At 33.3% G+C, this 23,981-nt stretch overlaps 1 protein-coding gene and 2 long non-coding RNA genes across 3 annotated transcripts; 2 read left to right on the top strand and 1 right to left on the bottom strand.

The window, feature by feature from the left end:
- The first annotated feature begins 2,278 nt into the window (after nt 1-2,278).
- LOC134682059 (uncharacterized) lies at nt 2,279-8,409 on the top strand. Its single transcript, XR_010100772.1, has 3 exons — nt 2,279-2,329; nt 6,584-6,772; nt 7,431-8,409. It is a non-coding gene; the product is annotated as an uncharacterized LOC134682059 (long non-coding RNA).
- A 97-nt stretch (nt 8,410-8,506) lies between these two features.
- Nucleotides 8,507-9,328, top strand: LOC134682058 (uncharacterized). Its single transcript, XR_010100771.1, has 2 exons — nt 8,507-8,844; nt 8,907-9,328. It is a non-coding gene; the product is annotated as an uncharacterized LOC134682058 (long non-coding RNA).
- Nucleotides 9,329-10,648: 1,320 nt separating this feature from the next.
- Nucleotides 10,649-22,396, bottom strand: LOC134682057 (toll-like receptor 4). The gene is made up of 2 exons (XM_063541656.1): nt 22,338-22,396; nt 10,649-13,325 (listed from the first exon to the last, which is right to left on the bottom strand). Exons 1-2 carry the CDS (start codon nt 22,360-22,362, stop codon nt 10,804-10,806), a joined length of 2,547 nt encoding a protein of 848 aa, XP_063397726.1. The 5' UTR covers nt 22,363-22,396; the 3' UTR covers nt 10,649-10,803.
- Nucleotides 22,397-23,981: the final 1,585 nt, after the last annotated feature.

The raw sequence follows: 23,981 nt of genomic DNA, 5'->3' as shown, positions 1-23,981 counted from the left end.
CCTAAAGTTTATCGTCGGTACAAGGACATCATTCGTAAATTCAAATCATCATGAAGACATCTGATACGTTCAGGTATTTCACATTCAATTGTTTACGGTAATATTCTTTACAAAGCCCAAAAAGTCGACAATTACCTCAAAGCTTACCAAACCTTTAAACGGACTTAAAAAATACAGAAGGGATATAGTTACGATACTGTTGTCAGGTCATTAAAGATGACATATTTTGGTATTAATATTGATTCACTCATACCTGGTCTTTGCATCGGAAATAAACACATTTATTCTAAAACCACGTGTTGTCATAATACGTGTTATGTTTTTCTCATATTTTTTTTATGATAATATGATACTTAACTTTTAACGGGAGGGATTGTGCTTGATTTTCATATGATGAAGACATAGGATATCAATCAGTTAAATTGCGGCCTGGAACTGGCATGTCACTAACTGCTAGTTGTCCTTTGTTAATTTATGTATCATTGTCATTTTGTTTATTTTCTTTTGTTAGCTATTTTGAAATCGTTCTCTGTTTTCTTTTAAGTGAGTTTTACTGTGCGTATTGCTGTGTGTTTGTTTAATCTACATTAGCTATAGTTATAGGGGGAGGGTTGAGAATTTTTACCCCGCTGCATTTTGCGCCTGTTCCTAGTCAGGAGCCTCTAGCCTTGGATAGTCTTGTATGTTTTGCTACATTTTTGTTAATTTGTATGATTTGGAGTTTAGTATGACGTCCATTTTCACTTAACGTGTACACATTTTTGTGTAGAGGCCAGCTGGAGCCCTCCTCCGGGTGCGGAATTTTCTCTCTGTGTGGAAGAACTTTTGGTGTTCTTCATCTACTTTTTTTTTTTGACACATACCCCATTTCCATTCTCAATTTTAGTTTAAACGGGTTTGTTGCTGTTCATTGAATTGAATGCTGTTTTCTAGTTTGTTTGATTTATACGAAAGTACATGGATATCATAGTTAGCATGACGCGTGCAAGAGATTCTTGCTTCAGATGGGACTGTCACTTGCTTCAATGTCGTATATATTCTCAAAAACACTGCAGTTAATTCTTATATTTTTTGATTTCTGAATTTCTTTTAATTTATTACATTATCAATATAATACATGTTTTTTTTTATAATTGCTTTAAACTCACTGATGCATGACAAGCGCTCAATATATAAGATAACTTGTTTAACCAGTGGAACATATTTCACAGACTAGGAACTTATTTCACTAGGCAAGGAACAAATGTTCACCAACCCAGAACTTATTTCACCAGGTAAAGTGTGGAACTTATTTCATACAGATGGAACAAATTACATAGAAATTGTCTGTGAATAAAGTTCTCCAAGAACATATTTCCTGTGAAATTAGTTCCACTGGAACTTTTTTCACCGGAACCCTAATACATGTGTATATATTCGTCGATATATTGTCAACTTTTGTTTTCAAATGAATAAAATTTGTTTTTTTTACAAAATGCAGAATTTCATTTATAAGATGTGACATATTTTGAGATCATAAGGTGGGATTAAAAAAGGTGATTTTTTTTTCACTTTCATACACATTTACAGTACTGCCAAGTATACATGAAGTAAACATGAGATCACTTCTCAGTGTCATTTGTATCCTCCAGCTAGACTTACATTTTATGTTGCAAGATATTCAGTTTCCTCCTAAGGCAGCAACCACTTGACATTCGGGAGTGGGGGAGGGAGTGGTGGTGGGCTATGGATTTTTTTCCAGACAACTTTTTTTTGGCGAAAAACGGTCAATTTTTTTCTTACAATTTTAGCATGACATATAGTGGCAGCTGAGGGTGAAACAAACATGTTTTTCAGGGTCAAACACAAATTATGTATTCTCCAAAAACTGGAAAAACCTTTTTTTTCAAAAAATATCCATAGCCCCCCCCCCCCCCCCCCCCCGAAAATCAAATGGTTGCTGCCTTAGTTATGTCAAGTCATTAATTTTCTCTTCTGCCCAGGTCAGGTTATTCTTTTTCAAAATTCACCCCCCCCCCTTTTTTTCCCTATCTCAGAATGTCATATTATTTAATGAATAAAACCAACTGAACCTGCTGTGAGAGTCTTAGACCTAAGACATTTAACCTGTTGTAATTTTTCAACGGGTCCCGTTGTGTTCCAAACTATAACTATATCGACATTTCAATTCGAAAATAAAATGACATTTTTTGAAAATAAACCATTTCCCGAAAATGTGCGAAGCGTTTATTTTTAGAATAATGGAACACCCCTAATTGCATTGTCCAATCAAAACAGTCTCAAATTCACAATAACGCTGAAGATTGTTGGCAGCGTCTGGACAGGTGAGGTAAATCTAACATTTTGCAGTATTATATTTCGAAATTGGAGCAATTTTTAAAAGAAAAAGGTTTTCAATACAAATACGACCTGCTCCATTCGTTTTGTGAATATCTTAACAACTTATCCCAATGAAATAGAAATTTTAAAAATTATAGACAAAACCCTTAATTAGCTCATTTCTGACCCTACTGACCTTATTTGACACCTCAAGGTTACTGCAACCATCTTGAATAGGGGTAGTCCAAATAACGTCTTGAAAGGTTATTTATTTATGTTTTTGCTTTGACGCCTCAACAATATAATAGCCTTTCAAGACGTCATTATTAGTCTAAATAATTATGATAATGATGTCATGAAAGGATATTTCATTGTTTTGCTTTAAATTTGACGCCTAAAAAAATATAATATGACATATAGTGGCAGCTGAGGGTGAAACAAACATGTTTTTCAGGGTCAAACACAAATTATGTATTCTCCAAAAACTGGAAAAACCTTTTTTTTCAAAAATTATTTCAGGGATCTATTTCATTCAAAAAGGATGACGTTTTTGTGTCAATTTTTTGACGAAGAGGAATAAGTTTTCTGGCCCTGATCTGTATGAGAAATGGAATTTATTTTTGAGATATCGGCAAATTTTAAGTTGGAAGTAAATAATCTGGGGGGTGACTTCAAAAAATATACCAGGCCTCCTCAGAATTAAATGAGGATTATTTTCGTGCAACGTGTTTTGACAATTTATTTCATGTCACATGTGCAGCAGTGAAAAAGGTTCGTTATTCACCGTGTTTCGTGAAATCTATAAAAAGATCAACGTGCAGGAAATTTTTGATTGTTCGTTCATCATGAAATGACAATTTTATTTCGCGTTCTTCTTGCAGAGAGAGTTAAATGAATTGGATGTACGCAAAGGCAATCATACGGTCTTCAATAAAGAGAAAAATCCATATCATAAAGTTGGCTATAAAAGGCTCCGACATGATAAATACGAAACAATTCAATTCAGAAAACTAATACTTAATCTAAAACTGAAATATAACGGACATGAACCAACGACAACTGAATTACAGGCTCCAGACTTGGAACAGACATATCAAGAATGTGACGGTGTTAAACATGTTTATGAGCGCTCAACCCACCCTTCCCTTACCTAGGACAGTGGTGTAACACCGTGTTACAATTAACTTAGTCTGACATCAGGAGTAGTTTTTTAACATGGTGATGGTAGCTATAAAGTTACTGAGTTAAAAAAAAACGCTAAACTACCATGAAACGGTTTGATTAAATTTAGATTTTTTTTCTCAATAAGGTCAACTTCACGACCCCATACCGGATCTTTCACGATCAAGTCTTAATAATTGACAATAGGAACGTATTATTTCAAGACAGTTGTTCCCGAAATACCGAATGACAACCGTGTTTATGCTGTAAAAGTAAAGTAGCTTGTACATTGTATATAGACTCTTGATGATAATTGTCTCATTGTCAATCACACCTAACTTCATATAAAAATCTCCCATAAACGATTTAATATGAGTTGTCTCGAAGATAACCACGTCTTGATCTATATAATACACCCCTTTGTATAAAGAGAAAAGTTTTAATTTCTTCTACGTAACTATATGGAAGAAGCTTCATGATAGGAAGTTTAGTTCATCTATTTTGTCGTCTCTTTTATATAATAATCCCCTTTGTATAAAGAGAAAAGTTTTAATTTCTTCTACGTATATGGAAGAAGCTTCATGATAGGAAGTTTAGTTCATCTATTTTGTCGAAAGATAGTTTTCAGACTACTTTCATTGTCGATTGTTGAGGCAACAGATTAATTATCGAGCAGACCGTCTTGTATTCTGACCTTCAATATTTGTAGTATTACTCTCCTCTTCGATACGATATATATATATAAAAATAAGAAGATGTTGTTTGATTGCAAATGAGACAACTCTCCGCAAGAGACCAAATGACACAGACAGAAATCAACAAGTACGGTCTTTAACAATTATCAAAACCCATACCGCATAGTCAACTATAAAAGGCAAACGAGAAAACTAAAGACCTAATTTATGTACAAAATAATGGACAAAAAACAATCATGCATGACACATAAAAAAAAAATACAACCACCGAATTACAGGCTCCTGACCTGGGACAGGCACAAACAGAATATGTTAATATGTTAGAATTTGTGTAATTATTAATTTTTAAAAATTAGGCAGACGTGTCTTCACCGTGTATCATCAGTACACCGGATACAGGTACTAACCAAGCAGGCATGATCGATTTTGACCTTACACGGTAACGAAAATCTTTGTTTTGCTTTATCAATATTCAATGTACATTTCTCAATATTTGAAATTCCTGCTCCCAAATAATTTTCGCATCGACTTTTTCCTATTCTTAAAACAACTTTGATATTCTAATAAGAACAATTAAATTGTACTTGCGCAAATAGTTGTGAATGTCAACACAAACTTTCAATTTCGATACAGCTGTTGAGACATTTACATGTTTTATCTGAAAGAAACCTAACACAGGGCAAAAGTACTTGTTACCAATCATAAACCTACTTACGATCACTCATTCCTTAAAACTTTTTGGGTAATAAACCATTATAAAAAAAAGTTTGCGTACGGTGTATAACAACTTAACTAAGCACCGTACATAAAAATGTATGTGGTCAGCTAAACACCGTACACAACGCTTCTTTAGGGATAAAATATCGAAAAATAACAAATGTATAAAAGAATTTAATGTCAATTATTGGAACTGCTATACTTATTGTACTCACACATTAAACCTTCTATCAGAAAAAGAGTTACAATTAATAGGAAATTATATCGGATGAGACGAGGGCCAACTCTTTTGACAGGTATTTGCACATGCTTTTACTATGTTCTATGTTTTAGTCATCCCTCTTGTTTTGGGAAAATAATGAGACATCTCTAATTATCAACCTACGACCAAATCATTTCTTAAAACAGCACTTATGTTTAGATTGAAGTACAAATTGATATTATGTGAACAAAACAAAGATTTTCGTTACCGTGTAATATCAAAATCGAACACGCCCGCTTGGATAGTACCTATATCCGCTGTACGATGAAACACGGTGGTCTTAATTAACACAAAAGTTAAACTTTTTTTGTAATTTAAGTTAATTACCCCTTCGTGTGTTTACACGCAGTGTATTTCGATGTCAGCGTTTTTATAAATTTTAAGAACGAATCTTGTTGGTCGATTAAAGGGCGGACGGCCGGTTCAATATAAAAGAAGAGGTGTTAAGTCATCGCATTTTTGTTTTCATGAAAAGAAGATTGATTGATTGTTGTTTGTCTAACGTCCAGTGGCAAACATTTCATGTATGTTCAACATGTCCAAGACGAGTCGATAAAACATGACACATGAACCTTTAATAAACAAAATTTGTCCTTAAATAAAATGGACTTCTTCCGTTCCCTTAGTATTCATTTACTCTGGATATGCCGTGCGTGATTGCTAATGTTAAAGCACTATATACGTTATTAGCATAAAATATATCAGTAACTTCAGGTTTATTGAGGGACTTAAGTGAAATATAATTGCAACACGGTTATTATTCCGTATTGGTTTGATATAAACGTTTCCATTTTGTAACGCACAATATATATTTTATGCACTTGCAAAATTAAAGTATTATATAAATGAACTAGCACTAGGTGGTTCTCTCCCTTGCAACATACGGGTATCTGAGTCCCTCTCGTTGCCAGAGCCAAACAAATATAGGTCAGGGAACCAGTTTTTGACCGAAAAGATACTTGCTATGATTTGTAGATGATATACTTAAAAAAAACTGTATCAGTTTAACTATTTTGTCGGTCACAAATACTTTTAGATAAAATCCAAATTACGGCCTTTACAATCTCACGCGATTGCAGACAACATAATCAAGTTCGGGTTGAGAAGTATAGTTGATAATACACTGAACTTATAAAAGCACAGCAACCACAAACAACTTATCGCTTATCAGTCCGATCGGTGGGGGGGAGTCATTTAGGCAACTTCCTATTTGGGTCAAGTGTTCCAAAAACAGTTTGGGTCAAGTGTTGCAAAAACAAAGCACAGTACAGTGCTTAAACAGAGACCAATATAGCTTCAACTGGTTTAAAAAATTGTGTAATTTCAGAACTTAACAGGAATGGAATAAATATCGATAAGGTACATGTATTGACCATAGCTATAATCAGTGACCAATGGTCTAACACACGTGTGTTTGTTTTAATTACAGCGTCTCATAATCATCTTTTGCATAATGGCAACGAAAATGCAAAAACAATACATGTCTTTTGAAGAGGTGACACCAACAGCGAAACATATTAGTTTTGTGTGCAGGTCTATGCAAGGTATAGGAGTAGAAAAGGTGCCAGGAATCGGTACAGTGACAAAAACCAGTCTTGCTCGGAAAGGAATTACTAATGTGAGTAAATACGTTTTTGTCTCAATATGTAGTAATAGATTAAACAAAGTAGAATATGGGGTCAATAAAACAATCAAGCGTCTTGGCATTTTATTTTTTTAGTTGCAATTTAAAAAAAAAATGCAGCTGTATTGGCCATCAATTATTTTTTTGTTGAAGCACGTAAGACATAAATCCTCCCCTCAAAAAAAAGAAAAGAGAAAAAAAATCTTTTTTTGCCAGGAACAAAAGATTAATATAAAAATCTGCCGGTGCACCCAATATTCTATTACAAAAACAATATGTTTAGCGTCCATATGTTATCTAATTCGATCTAATTCTGGACGAGGACAGGTTTTAAGTTCAAGTGGGAAAAAAATGGGCTATGTAACAGATTTTGATAAAATTTTGCATGCAACTTGCTTGTTAAATTATATCTGAAAAATAAAATAAAAATATGTCTATATCTCTTATTTTCTGAAATATTACTGATTGAATTCTTTCAAATAGGTGAACATTTGTAAAAGAAGCACATAAAATTGACAAAAATCGTTCATAAATTTGTCTTAAGACAGCGGGTCGTGATCGTATCCAGGGGTTTTCAACAAATGATGCAGTTTGTATGGCACACATGGCTACTAAATGTTTTTAAAAGAAAATGTTTTTTTTACAATTTTAGGCACAACAGCTTTTCGGCCAATGTTTAGTACGTGATTTGGACAGAAAAAAATGCAAAACATATTTTCAGTCATTTGGAATGAACGATGGATTACAGACTGATGCATTCAATGCATTCAAAGAATGGGCTGACCAACATCTATGAAGACATTTCACGAACTATTTGACTTAAATAATCTACATATTTGAATGTTCCACGAACCGTTTAAATTTCTACATTTTTTACTATAAATTGTTATATTTAACATCAGGAATTCGAGAATGTTTGAAATTATGTATCTCCCAAACCAGGAACCAATTTAATGCATGGTAGCCTTCTCAGTGTTATATTAATTTTTTTTACAAAAATCGCATTTTAAGACCTGTGGTTAAAATGTTCGGGATTTCCCTTTTTCCAATGGGTGTGAACAACAGGAAAGGTGCGAAAAGAAATGTAAGCGCAAAAATGAAATTTATAGTACAATCCTTGAAATGTGTAAATTGACCAAATTGAACGTGTATGGTGTATGGGGAACAGTGTATGGTGCATGAGAAATGCTGTATGGTTTTTATATTTTTCTATTTTAGAAAAAAAAACGTAGTTAAATTTGTTAAGTCCTCCGAAACACGTTACATTGCGGGTAATTATGAATAGTGCCACTCTTCTTTGATTTAAATGTGAAATTGGCAAGAGAAATTTTGAGTGGTCAGTTGTATTGGGAATGGTCCATGATTGAATGTACAGTGGTGTATTGTGCAAGTGGAAAGTTTACACCTTTCAATGACAGAACAAGAATATACATTGATACCTTAAATGACAAGATTTGTTTTTGTAAGTACCTTTTTGCTATTACCCACTCCTAGAAGGGGAAAAGGCAAAGAAAGGATATTTTGAAATTTAATTTAAAAATAACTATAGATATAGGAAGATGTGGTGTGAGTGCCAATGAGACAACTCTCCATCCAAATAACAATTTAAAAATTAAACCATTATAGGTTAAAGTACGGCCTCCAACACGGAGCCTTGGCTCACACCGAACAACAAGCTATAAAGGGCCCCAAAATTACTAGTGTAAAACCATTCAAACGGGAATACCTGGTCCTGGAAATAATTTGTAATACAATAGTATGCAGGTAATAGTCCAGCGGATATCAGAATAATTGATCACTTTATGGTAAAAGCATGAAACTTGGCATAGTGAAAGATTAAGGGGTATAGACAAAATTCAGATATGGAGCCACGAAAAAAAAATCCAATATGGCCGCCAAATTCAAGATACGTATTGCAATAGTCTAGACCAAATTGCATACAAAAAGAACGAGCTTTTAATATTAGATATAGTATAGATCATAAGCTGTATGTAGCAACCCAAAGGACACAAAATCACAGATCATTACCAGTGAATTATCCTTCATGATTATAATTTATAGCAAAGGTGATGAAGTTTTACCCACATTACCAGTGAATTATCCTTCATGATTATAATTTATAGCAAAGGTGATGAAGTTTTACCCAAAAATTTAAGTGAACGTTTATTAGATCTTAATCTGGACATTGTTACAACTTTATTTTATTTTTCCATCAAATCTTGCTTTGATCATGCTGATAATTTATACAACGTTTAATTAGGTTCCCCGAGATGTTAAGTCTGTATTTTGCTGTCGAATGTTTAACCCGAATTCCCCTTGGATCGTAAAAGAATATTTACACCACATGCATCATATTAACTATATGTTAGACCACATGATTTAATTAACTTTAAGCTTGTTTTAAATTACTGCTCACAATCAGTAATATTGTTTCTTTTACTTGTAATCATTAAAGTGCTGTTAGTTCTTGTTCTTGTTTTTTTTTTTTATATATATATATGCCGTCATAAAAACAGTTATGTGCTTTTTCGTTAATAAATGTTTTGTATGGGTTTTTTTATGTCCTTATTGTTAGTCCACCGATTAAGATGATAATATAAGGCGAACATGTGAATTTTAATCTTAGTAAAAATTAGTCAAACCCGTCACATTGTCATAAGCTTGTTACAAGTACCAAGTCTGAAATGTTAATGTATCTTAATTTAACTCATTTTAATATATATGCCATATGGAGAATCTGGTATTCTTTACAGATCTTGGATAATTTGTCAACACTCACAGCTTTTGTAAAATAAAATGTATGGAAATTATAGAAGATATAATATTGATCTGAAAACGTGTTGTTAAGTGTGATTTGATTGTTGTCTCATTTAACGTATAGGCCTCTTCTTCTTATATTCATGTTTTTGGTGACGACAATTTTGATCAATATGAGTGAAAGGTGATTTTTATTTAACAACTTGTTAATACTCAAGGAAGACTGAATGTATATTTTAATTTAAGCATTGAAGCAATTTAAACGAATGATGGAGTCTGCTTTAACTATAGTTTAGTTTAGTTTAAACATATTTATTTATAGTGGATTGGGAAACAAGTTTTGCAACTTATATCAATATCTTTCCACTTTGCGGGTGCGAGTGCTGCCTTGTAGCGGCATTAGCCTACTCTTTTTCGAAATCTACAAGGGCGTATTTAACGTGCAAGAGATATGGCTCTCTCTTTACACGGGTCAGCCATGCATTTATCGTCCCCTTCCGACTGACTATCATCGTTTCCTTAAGACCATACCATGCAAATGGTGTCAAGGGAGAGCCGAAAATCGAGTTCACTGAACTAGTATATATTTGTTTAGGGGCCAGCTGAAGGACACCTCCGGGTGTGGGAATCTTACGCTACATTGAAGACCTGTTGGTGACCTTCTGTTGTTGTTTTTTTCTATGGTCGGGTTGTTGTCTCTTTGACACATTCCCCATTTCGATTCTCAATTTTATTCCTGAAATGTTCATCCCGAACGGGAATCGAACCCGGAACCTTTTGTGTTAGTAGTCCGATGCACTAACCCCTAAACCACGGCTCTAAGTCTCTTTAACTATATAGCCACTCTGATTACAATACAGATACTGTGGTCAGTTAAAAAAATATTTATTGGAGAATATAAAAAAGAAGATGTGGTATGATTGCCAATGAGACAACTATCCACAAAAGACCAAAATAACACAAACATTAACAACTTTAGGTCACCGTACGGCCTTCAACAATGAGCAAAGCCCATACCGCATAGTCAGCTATAAAAGGCCCCGATAAGACAATGTAAAACAATTCAAACGAGTAGATAAATTTGGTTGTATATTCTCTTTTATTTAGCTCTAACATTATTGCTCTCTGTTTAAATGTCATGCAGTTAAAATTTAAGATTTAAACACTTTGATTTTGTTGTATCAGCTTACACATGAACAATACAATTTATTTAGTATTTCTCATTCTGTCCCTTTAAACCAAATACGTGAACATGCATCAAGAGTGTCTCAAAAATTCAGCAGAAGTCTTGTTTTCAAATTGTCTAAAGCCAAATTAACATCATCCGAATGTCGAGGCCATTCAATAACAACAACATCACTCCATAGTGACTGTAATTCTCGTGGTATGTCTTCAATGTTTATATCCAGGGCAATAACGATTATATTCTGTAGCGAACGTGATGATCTCGCTTCTTTTGTCCGGTCTATTTCATACGCGGCAAAAGGTTTAGACATAAAATCGGAAGTCACGACAAAAATGATTTGGCGACTTCTGTTTATAGCAATACCTATTTGTTCAAATGTCGATCTGCCACTTATGAAATTTTTATCTTCTATACATACGCGAAAACCCCATTTTGTTTCCAGTTGCTCCATTAAAGTCTCAAGAACCCATGTGTATCCATCATATCCGTAAGAAATAAATACGTCATAATCATAATTTAACTTCAAGCTGTTCTCCACAATTCCTCGAAACTTCCGGTAGCAGAAAAATATAATTCTCCATCGGAAGTTGTATATTACTATAGTAGGAAGAAGAACAATAAAAAACGAGACCAAAAGTATTACACCAACTCGTAACCAGACGAAAGCATCGCAATTACTAAATATATCATGGTAATTCATTAAAACCGTGTTAGTGTTACTTGAAGATCCATTGCTCAATCGACAATAGTAAGTCTTATTGTCCAAATGTACCATCGTACTATTCAACCATCGAACAAATTTTCTGTTTTCACACGAACAAGAAAAATCATTTTTTCGTATCTTCAGTGAAAAACATCCAAGTTTTACTTGCTGCGCATCAAGCCATGAAGTAAACTCAGGGTAGAGAGTAAATATTCTGTTCCCTTTCAAATTTAGCGTTTTAAGTCTTGTCAGATATGTAATGGCAGTAGGAATATGACTCAGGCGATTTTCTGAAAGTCGTAAGTGAATTAATTGGTCCAAATGCATTATGAATGATGATGGCAAAGTAAACATATAGTTTGAATCTAAATCCAAACGCTCTAAAGTTGGAGTATTTTTAAATATATTTATGTTCTTATCTATAGCACGATAGAAATGTGCATCCCTCATGTACAGTTCCTTAAGAACAGGAAAGTAAGGTAGGTTTTTCTTCTTGAAGTAATGTTCACAATCAATTCCTGATATGTCTAAGTATTCCAACCGTATGTCTCGATTATACAAAAAGATGTCAGGAAAGCACTTGATATCGTAATAAGACATATCTAAGTATCGTAAACTAGTGATGTTATTTAGCGTTAATTGTGGAAAGGGAGGCGCACCTAAAACATGTGTTATACGCAATACTTCGAGTTTTGGTGGAATAGTTACATTGACGGAAGTTTCACCTTCACAATAGTCATGTTTCCTTTTCTGTTTGGTACGCGAGTGATATTGATCCGCACTGGTATTTGTTGGCATGTAAACTGCATCCAAATATGTTAACGCCAAGTATGAAAAATCAAAAACTCTAAGATTTGAAAGTTTAGGAGTGTTAAACGGTAGTTCAAATTTTAGAGAAGAAAGTCCGAAGCGATTGCCTGATAAATCGAGATGTTCAAGGCATTCCAGATGTTCTGATCCAAACAATGAGCGCGGTAGAATATCTACAATGTTGTTATCAGCCAAGTTTAGAATTTGAATGCACATAGTGTTCAGATGTTTCATCATTTCCGCTGTCAGGATGATGGTATTAGGTATAACAAATTTGTTTGTCCTTGGATTAAGCATGTGTGATAGATCTACCAAATGCATTATTCTGTTTACAAGTGGATACATTAATTCCAATCCTTTTGTTAAAGTAACACAAGTCCATGACAAGTCAAGAATAGAAAGCGCGCTAAACGGTTGCAATACATTAACTCCGATTTGGGAAGTTTGGATAGAAAGACATTTCGAAAAATGAATTTCTGACAAAGTAGCTGGAAAGTTTTTGAATGTGTCATTTCTTAAATTTTTAAGATGACAGCTCTTGAACTTGATATACTTTAAAGGTAAATGTTTGAATTCAGGTCCAAAAACAGGATGTCCGTAGAGATCAATGGTCAAGTGTTGTAGTCTTTTCAAGTGTTGAAATGCCGCTCCTGGATACAACAAATGTCCAGTTTTATCAGCCATTTCCATATTTGAACTAAAGTCAAGGTCAATAATGTTTGGTATGTTACGTAAAATGAATAACCCATCATTGGTTGATATATTGAGAGAATTATTAGCCAATGATAAGATTTCAAGCTTCCACAAACCCTTAAATGCTTCTGACTCTACGCTTTTTATGTTGCATGTATCTAGTTTTAGAACTTTTAAGTTGCTATAACGACTGAAAGATTCATTCGCAATTGTCACAAAGCTGTTTTCACCAAGGTCCAATGCATCAATGTCTTCCAATAGGTTTTGTGGAATTTCCCTTAAATGAAGTCTACGACAATCGGCTGTTTTGAAACTGCCGTAAATGATTTTACAGCGTTGACAATTAACAACGTGAACACATGTGATAAATAATAACAGCGGCAACATACTCGTTGTTTCTGTAAGAGAAAAGAAAATTACACATGCTTGCTACAAGATCATGAATAATTATATGAAATTGGTTGATTATTTTTTTGCAATTCTTGGCTATTAGAAAAAAAAGTAAAAACACAAAAATACTGAACTCCAAGGAAATTTCAAAACGGAAAGATCAAAATCAAAAGGCAAAATCAAAAGTCCAAACACATCAAACGAATTGACAATAACTGTCATATTCCTGACTTGGTACAGGCATTTTTTAATGTAGAAAATGGTGAATTGAACCTGGTTTTATAGCTAGCTAAACCTCTCACTTGTATGTCAGTCGCATTTCATTACATTGTCAACGATGCGTGAACAAAACAAACGTACTGAAAGAGTAAAAATGTCATAAAAAGGGGTACAGCAGTCAACATTATGTTATCATCTTTATCACTATAAAAATAACAAATGTAACGAAGAAGCACAAAATGGCATACATCAAATTTAACATCCTCATTTTGTTTATCTTATACGTTTTTATTTATCTATGTAAAGTCTACCCGAAAAGGATGGCAGGTTTTCAGTACTGGTGTAAAATTGCGCGTTTGAAATTCTCAAAGGTAGACATAAAATAATTTTGTCGTTCAAAGTATGACGGCATACATAAATGCAGAGTCACGTAAAGTAGATACAACAAAAGAACAGACTTAACAGTAAAAGTATAATATTGGGACGAAGTCCCCAATTACGGTAGAAAAATTAATAATGCGGGGTTCACACATTGCTGATTATTGCTCCCGTTTGAGATCAGACAGCAATACGACACGAAAAGTGAAAAAGTCGGATTAGTATCCTCAATTATCTGGAATGTCCTATCATTGTCTGAACACAGTCGTTTGAGTTCGTAACAGATTCTTATGGGTCGGGAAGGGTCCGAATAGTTCGGCAAAGCACCCCGACAGTTAGGTGCGTCCCGTAACATTCGGGACAACTCAGCCGATTTTGTCTAGTCGGATTACAATCGTGGCTATGTCGTGACAGATTCTGCTGTATCGGATCGAATTCCGAACAATGACTGTATTCTGGACGGTGTCTTGTGGAACGGGAATGATCTGGAGTAATTTTTCATAGTTGTTTTTCTGCCGATTGAGTCCAGATTGCATCCAGATCTTGTCGATTGCGAACCGTTTTTTTGCCGAAACAGTCCCGTTATTAATACGAAATTAATCAATGATACCCACGTCAGAGTCCCGATAATTACAGAATACAATACGACTGAGACCAGACAAAGCCGTTTGCAATGTGATAGAGCGGACCGTGATAGGATTACGTTCCGTCAGTACCTGATCATCCCGAATATGTCGATAGTTTTCTAACGGATATCTTCCGTCAGCGTCGGTCACTGTCTGATCTCTGTCGGATTACGTTCGGTAGAGTCGGGACGAAGTCGTGACATACTCGGTCGAATTTTACCTGGCGAAAAATACAAATCGGGTTAGAAGCGGCTTCAGAACGGGATTATCGGTACTAATTCGCTTAGAAACGGTTGAATATCGTCGCTTCCTGAACACTATCTGATTGTTGTCGTGATCAAATTTTTTTTTTTTTACAAATTTTGATTTAAGTTTGAATTTCCATCCACGATTCACAGAATCTTGATCAGACTTTTGATACATTTTAATCGGGAATGGTCCTGTCGAGGACGGTAGTAAAAATCGTGAATGTGTGACCCCAGCTTAAGATTGATTTTTTTTTAAATCGGGAAAATTTCCCGAATTTTTCATTCTTCTAAAAAAAAAATATATTTATCAGTCTAGTAAAATATAAGATTAGATCTCAATACAAATTCAATTTTAATAATTGTTTGATATGAAAAAAACGTTACCTGATGAAAGCGTTTCTTTTGTTTACATCGAATATGACGTCATAATTTAAAGAACGTCACAGCTAATTCCATAACAACAGAACCAAAATCGGGAACGTTACGTACGGTATTTCGGTTTCTTTTATCAACATGATTGAATTAAAAAAAAATAATACACACAGACTTCGTCCCCATTCACAGGTTTTGCCTGCCTCATATTAATAATTAGAATTAAAAACCAATTGTTCAGAGAACAATTGAAAGTCTTTCCATAACAAAGAAATTAGATAGATAGTTTCCTCATACTAATACAATAAATAATGGTTTAATTATACTTTTGAGTGATGTAAGGGAGATAATGCTACTTCTGGGGAAATGAATGTCACTTCCGGTCGCATATGATAGCTTTTTTCACACAGATTCCAAAATTATATAGTTTTAAATACTTTTGTATGTAGAATGGGAGATAATTTACCACTTCCGGTTTGTTGGAAGTAATGTTTAGTCTTCTGTAATCAGTTTATGTATCTTTATGACAAAAAATATCGAATGTGAGTAATTTTATATGAAAAAATTGCAAAAAAGTCTACTTCAGGTTTTTTCAAAGTCACTTCCGTTAGGCATTTTTCAAGGTCATTTGTAACCTTACTTTTTGTACAAGGTCAAATGCCTTTACAACAAAGTAGACATTTTGCACTTGTTCTTTTATATGTATCTTTGAAATTATCGGCGAAAATGCAAAAACAGGCATAAGTCACAATTGAGAACTTGACCTGGACCTTGACCTCATTTCTAAGTGAGGACCTAGGGGATTCAAATAAAAACATTCCAGGGTTATACGGTTTACTGTTTATGAGGTAAAAAAGCGTACCGACAAATTTGTTTTGTAAAGGTAGATAACTCCTCTAAAATTTCATCGAATCCTTTCATCAAAATAAATCAAAAATTCCCGAGGATGTAACGTTCAGAACAAATACAATAAGTCTTTCCACAGAAAAGTGGAAAGACTAAATAATTGTGTGATTCAAAGTATAACAGGATACATAAGTACAGAGTCACGTCAAATGCATATCATAAAAAAACAGACTTAACAGAAAAAGTAGTATTAATGAATAAATTTTTTTAATAAAACAGCTTATTGTGATCCGATCACGTAGCACACTTCTATATTTATTCATGTCAGGTTAAGCGCTTTACGAAACGTGTATTTGCCTATTGTAATGATCTTATTATTTAAAACAAAATTATTATTAAATTTATTTCACTTGAATGGGCGGGGTTTAAGAAGTTCGCTTATTTAAGACCAGTTCATCTGAAGACCGGAGTTTTGGGATAAACTCATTAATGAACTGTCCAGTTATATGTCCAATATCATACACTCAGCTCTCTTGTATATGAGTTTGGTGACACTTACAGTTGATTAGAATTCAATATTAATTATAACGGCAATCATCCTTATCACACACATCTTCAAGTAGACTGTTCTAATGCAAATTAAGACATGAGCTCCGCCCGATCAGTTGAAAAATATTGGTAATACATGTGCGAACATTCTTAAGTCTTTTGGTATACTGAAAAACGAGGATAATTAAACTCTAACGAGTTGTTACTAGTAATCAAAATAGAAAATTCATGTTTATCTGTTCATTTTAACAATTTACTGTTATGTTTTAGATAAGTTTGAAAATCCTAACCATACAAAAATGTAGTTTAGGCTGTTTTATAAGAGTTTAGTAGACTAAAAGTACGGAGCTACCTAATGAGAAAGATCTGTTTTTATCCTGAACCTTCGTGCGCATGTCTTTACTAAAAATATGTTGTGGACAAACTGTCCCAAGACCTTTTCCAACATAAACAAAAAATATTTTGTCATATCATGAAAGGGTGTCAGTATTGCTACACCAGATGTGTATTCACTGATACCCGATGCCAAATAAAGGCAACGGTAAAAATACGCTGTTCATGCAAATCCATGGACAAAAAACAAAATCGGGGCAACAAACAAAAACCGAGTGAAACGCATCAAAGATACTGTGATATAAAATAGCCTTATACAAATTAGACTAGCTAACAAAAAAAACAAATAAAAGAATGCCAAACCTAGGCTAAGAATGAGATCTATGTCAGAGGAGATGATTGCCTTTTAAAAATCTATTAAAAATGTGTTAAACAAAACAGGAAACAAAAATCAAGTTTAGAAAATCTGCATACCTTTTTTTATATTCAATCTATTTATTATGATTGAAAAACACACTTATAAACAGTTTAAAAATTGTATCAAATAACGGTAATTTAAATGTTATCTAAAAATGTAATGTTTTTAAAGCGACAAAACGGTCATGCTGTTCAACGAGTCTTGGTTAAATGTTAGCTTTTAAAGTATCGTTATTTATACAAATATGATGAGTAAAATTACTTCAATTCTCAAGAAATAACTTAACAAATTTTAAAACACAAAGAAAACGTCAGCTATCTATTTAAATAAAACACGGATGAGGAAGACAGGTACAGTTGTAAAAGTAGTTTATACTTCACAGCTAGAACACTTCCCGTTTGCTTCATCTACTAAATATAGTAAGAAGGAAATCATTTCGTGCAATGTAAATGTCATGTCACGCCTTCATCTACTAAATATAGTAACAAGGAAATTATTTCGTGTCACGCCTTCATCTACTAAATATAGTAACAAAGGGATTATTTCATGCAAGGTCAATGTCTTGTCACACTCTAAACTGATAAATATAGTACCAAAGGAATCACTTCATGTCACGCCTTCATCTACTAAATATAGTAACCAAAGGAATATTTCATGTAAGGTCAATGTTTTTTGATACTCTCCACTAATAAATATAGTACCAAAGGGATCACTTCTTGAGGATAATTTCGTGCAATGTCAATGTCATGTCACGCCTTTATCTATTTAATAAAGTTACAAGAGATCATTTCGTGCAATGTCAATGTCTTTTTCATATACTAAATATAGTAACAAAGGTATAATTCCGTGCAAGTTCGATTTTATGAAACGCCTTCATCTTATAAATATAGTACCAAAGGGGTCACTTCAAATCACGCCTTCATCTACTAAATATAGTACCAGAGGGATCATTTCTCGAAGATCTTTCGTGCAATGTCAATGTTATGTCGCGCTTTCATCTATAGTTTCTAAATATAGTCACAAGAGATCATTTCGTGCAATGTCAATTTCACGTCACACTATCATCTACTAAATATAGTAACAAAGTGATCATTTCGTGCAATGTTAATGTCATGTCACGTTTTCGTCTACTAAATAAAGTTTAAGTAACAAAGGGATAATTCCGTGCAATGTCAATTTCACGTCACACTATTATCAACTAAATATAGTAACAAAGGAATCATTTCGTGCAATGTTAATGTCATGTCACGTTTTCGTCTACTAAATAAAGTGACAAAGGGATAATTCCTTGCAAAGTCAATTTCACGTCACACTTTCATCTATTAAATATAGTAACAAAGGGATCATTTCGTGCAATGTTAATGTCATGTCACGTTTTCGTCTACTAAATAAAGTAACAAAGGCATAATTCCGTGCAATGTCAATTTCACGTCACACTATCATCTACTAAATATAGTAACAAAGTGATCATTTCGTGCAATGTTAATGTCATGTCACGCCTTCGATCATCTTATACATATTATCACAAAGGGATCATTTCGTGAAATGTGAATTCCATTTCACGCTGGCCCTTATCTTTCAAATTTAGTAATAAAGGGATATTTCTGTGCAAGGTCGATTTCATGTAACGCCTTTATCTACTAGATATTGTAACAAAGGGATAATTTCGTGCAATGTCAAATTCATGTCATGCCAAAATTTTGATTTCTTTTGGGGATGAAAATTAATTTTCATTTTCTTTAATATAATAGATTTTAGCTACAGTATAACAACAATATTAGATCAGTCTCAGATAAAATTATATCTCAACATTTGTGTATTTGGCACGAAACACAATTTCTGAGCCTTATATAAAACATTGATATTTTTCTGTCATTGACATAATGGTGGACATGCACATAACAAATGCTCTTGATGAGAAGTTAATTGAAACAATTGACTATCAATAGCGGAAATCAACAGTGGTATTACTACTATATATGAATGGAAAGCTAAATGTGGATATTTGACCTTATATGTACTACTCTCATGTTTTTTAAATGTCATGCTGTTTCACTTGAATATAATAATCTTGATAGATTCTGAGTTGATTACGTCGTAAAAACATATTTTAGTGGAAATAACTTGAAATAGGATTTAATAGTTATCAAAGGTACCACAATTAAAATCTAATACGACAGACTCGCGTTTCGCCTACATAAGACTCATCAGTGACGCTTAGATCGAAATAAATGTAAAGCCAAACAAGTACAAAGTTGAAGAGCATTTATCACCCGCAATTCCCAAAAGTAGTAACCAATACGTCCACGATAGTCTATTCCTGGGACAAGAAATTCCTTAGTTTTTCGAAGTTTTGTAACAGGAAATTTTTAAAAATGACCATATAATTGATATTCATGTCATTACCGAAGTGTTGACTACCGGGCTAGAGATACCCTCGGGGACGAAACGTCCACCAGCAGTGGCATCGACTATACCATGAATATGAGTATAGACAGAGAAAGCCATACTCGGCGCATTAGGAGATATTTTTCGGATGTTTTTCTCATTATTTCATGCAATGGGCTATACAAGAAAACCTTTCTCTTTTACTCTTTAAGAAATGTACAGTAATAGTTCAATGAATTTTTTTTATGTTACAACACATGCTTACTAAAAGGCATCCGTTATATGGCGGCGTACATTTTAGTTTTACGTAAGGACTTTTTGAAACCTCCATGGAGTCAGAAAACTTTTTTACGGATAGTTCAGTCAGCATGCACACTTCAACTAGTCATTTATTAAAAAAATTCTTATATGATATGTAAAAGTTGCCAAAATTTAAATTTAGTAAAATGAAAGTAAAACACATGAGGGAATAAAGCCTTAGGTATAAATGGACCACAAGTCACCTTTTAGTAATGACAAAGAGGAAATTCGTGGTTTTTCAACATCTTATAGTCATTTTTTTGTATCATATTCAACTATAATTGTTATGCAAATGGGATGAATGTTTGATCGATTTAATCGATTCGTACTAAATTCTATCATGATGCGCTGGATAACGTGAAGGTAAAAAAAGATATTTCCTTGGTTTTGACAGTTGAAGGAAATTAACACTGCATTTCATTACAGAAAAAAATGTCCGAGCCATAGATATATATCATGGGTGTTTAAAAGCACTATTTTAACTAGTTAGCAGGGATACAAGGGATTAACATGTAATACTTCTGGTGATGGTTATAATCTTATATGGAACGAAATGTTTTCTTCAATTTTCACTGTTTTACAGGACAGAATAACTGTTTACTAAATGAAAATTAATGATCATATTACCAGCTGATTACTCATAAAAATATTACTGAAAATGCATAAAATCTTGCTTAACTCTACCATTGATAGAAATTTCTGAAACTTGATCTGAAATTGTCTACTGATAGTTGCCTGATTGCCATTTATACAATATCCAATTTTTAATATAAATAAAAACTGAAGAAACAGATGAAACGTATAAACATTATGTTCATACCTACGATTGTTACAGAAATCGTGTTACATTGTACTAACTATTATAAGCTTCTAGTATAAAATCGACCATTGTTTGTTACCAAGTTTATCTAGTGTTGCTTCTATTTAGTGCTATATGTTCATAATTGTAAATTAACTGTTAACGAAACTTTAAGTTTTTTAAATACTTAGACTTTTCTACCTCAGGAAATGATTATTGTTATTATAAACTGGTCAAGACATTTACTAAATTTTATCATCGGTACAAGGAAATAATTCGTAAATATAACTGAACATGCAGACATCTTATACGTTCAGGTATTTCACATTCAATCTTCTTTGGTAATATTCTTTACAAAGCGCAAACATGTCAGTATTCACCTCAAAAGCTTACAAAATTTTTAATCAGACTTATTTAGACGGGATATAGTTACGATAATGTTGTCGGATCATTAAAGATTGCATATTTTAGCTTTAATATTGATTCACGTATAGGGTCTTTGCATCGGAACATTTATTTCTGCATTTATTTAAAGAAAAGAAAAAAAACAGTTGTTGGCATGACACGGGTTATGTTCTTCTAATATATTTTATGATAGTATGACACTAAACCACTAACGGTAGAGATTATTCCTAATATTTATATGATGAAGACATAATCTTTCAATCAGTTTAATTAAGGTCTGGGAGCTGGCATGTCAGTTAACTGCCAGTAGTGTGTTGTTAATTATGTATCATTGTCATTTTATTTAATTTCTTTTGTTACATCTTTTGACATCGAACTCGGACTTCACTTGAACTGAATTTTAATGTGCGAATTGTTATGCGTTTAATTTTCTACATTGGCTACAGGTATAGGGTTGATATCTCATAAACATGTTTAACCCCGCCGCAATGTTGCGCCTGTCCCAAGTCAGGACTGAGCCTCTGGCATTTGTAAGTCTTGTATGATTTTTAATTTTAGTTTCTTGTGTATAATTCGGAGTTTAGTATGACGTCCATTATCACTACTAGTTAAAATATGTTTTAGGGGCCATCTGAAGGACACAGACGGGTGCGGGAATCCTCGCTACATTGAAGACCCATTGGTGGCCTTCGGCTAATGTCTGTTCTATGGTCAGGTTGTTGTCGCTTTGACACATTCCCCATTTGCTTTCTCAATTTAACCATAGCTGTATTTGGCAAAACTAAATGAATATCTGGTCCAAAGTGCTCTTCAACTTCGTACTTTATCTGGCATTTTTAACATTTCTTTTATTTGAGCGTCACTGATGAGTCTTTTGTTGACGAAATGCGCGTCTGCTATATTTGTTATTCTCACCGGATTTTGTCTAATGCTTAGTCCGTTTCTGTGTGTGTTATGTTGTGTCGTTGCTCTCCTCTTATATTTGATGCGTTCCCCTGAGTTTTAGTTTGTTACCCCAATTTTGTTTTGTGTCCATAGATTTACGAGTTTTGAAGAGCGGTATACTACTGTTGCCTTTTTATAAATATTGAATTAAAATCCTGGTATCTATGATGAGTTTAATTATAATAAATACTTACGATTACTACCTCTTGAATACAACATGGCGATTTTGAACAGAATTTATACACACCTTTGCATAAACTATTAGTTTAACTTCTAACTGGGTGAGGTGATAAAAAGACTCGAACGACTTTCAAAACAGGAAGGTTTCGCCGTATGATTTAATTGAGGAACTGGCAATATGTTAAATAAATAAATAATAAATTAGAACTTGATTATTTGTTTAAATACCTTCCTTTTGTAGGTTCACCATATTTAAACCTATTTATGTCTTTATTTGTATTTGTGCTTCCAAATTGCATATTCCCCAAGGGTATCACCAGCACAGTAATCAGCACTTCTGTGGTGACATGAAATATCATTGATATGGTCATAACTTTAACGTAACTGTTTTCAAAATTTTGAATTTTTGAAACACTAAAGCTGTCTCCCTTAGGAAATATTACCTTAGCTGTATTTGGCAGCATTTTTTGGTCCTAAATGATCTCCAACTTCGTACTTTGTTTGGCTTAACAATTTTTCATGAATCGAGCGTCACTGATGAGTCTTTTGTAAACGAAACGTGCGTCTGGCGCAAATATATATTTTCAATCTTGGTATCTATGATGAGTTAATATCTATCTAAGTATGCAAGCGAGGAACCAATCATTACCAGGGGACAACAGAGCTTATAGCACGACGTTTTTAAAATGTATACCAAAATTAAGAGAAAAAAATAAAATTTCAATTGCACTTTTATGCATACTGTGTCAATCGTAAATGTTAAATTAATGTTTTAAGCACACAATCACTAAATTCACTAAATGACCAATTAGTCCAGCGGATATCAGAATAATTGATGGTAAAAGCATGAAACTTGGCATAGTGAAAGATTAAGGGGGGTAGACAAAATTCAGATATGGAGCCACGAAAAAAAATCCAATATGGCCGCCAAATTCAAGATGACCAACATAAGTATAACATAATTCACTTGATAAAGTCTTCCAATTTTAATGAGTTCAGAAGATATCACAAACTTCAGGAAATACAATAAAGATATGTCAATTATTATTTTTATTAACCATATAATACAGAAATCATCAAAATGGCGTCCAAATTCTAAATGGCACGTCAAAATGTCTAAGTTTGACAGTATTCGTATGTATACACCATCATTGTGTGATAGAAAGCTACCAAATCCGTGAAACTGATCATTTGATATCGAGAAAGGCCTATAACTGATAAGTTATGCCTGGGTGCATAGATAATATTTTCAAAATGGTGGCAATATTCAAAATGGCGCCGTTTAACCGGTCAAAATTTGACGTTTGGTTTTGAATATGTTATAAAAATTAATAAAAAATAGTTGGATCATTTATTTCAATTCAAGCAAGTTTATACCAACATATTATTAAATGTAACAGGTGACATTTACTATGAAATAAAAATGGCCGATACAACTCAAAATGGCTCCTTTGACGAGTTCTTATTTTTTCACAATTTATACCTGACCTTAGAAAATTTCACAATTTTTCCTGAGAAAATGAAAAAAACAAACATATGCAGTATTGAATCAGTGAAAGGAGTACTAGTATTTCTTTTTTATGCAATGAGATAAGAAATAAAAAAAAACTCACAAGTAACTATTTAACATAATAGCAGATTAAAATTATAATTAAAAT

Source organism: Mytilus trossulus, chromosome 8 (genome assembly GCF_036588685.1).
Source record: "Mytilus trossulus isolate FHL-02 chromosome 8, PNRI_Mtr1.1.1.hap1, whole genome shotgun sequence".
Classification (NCBI taxonomy): domain Eukaryota; kingdom Metazoa; phylum Mollusca; class Bivalvia; order Mytilida; family Mytilidae; genus Mytilus; species Mytilus trossulus.
Note: the sequence above shows the minus strand (reverse complement) of the source record. Positions and strands in the feature narration are given on the sequence as shown.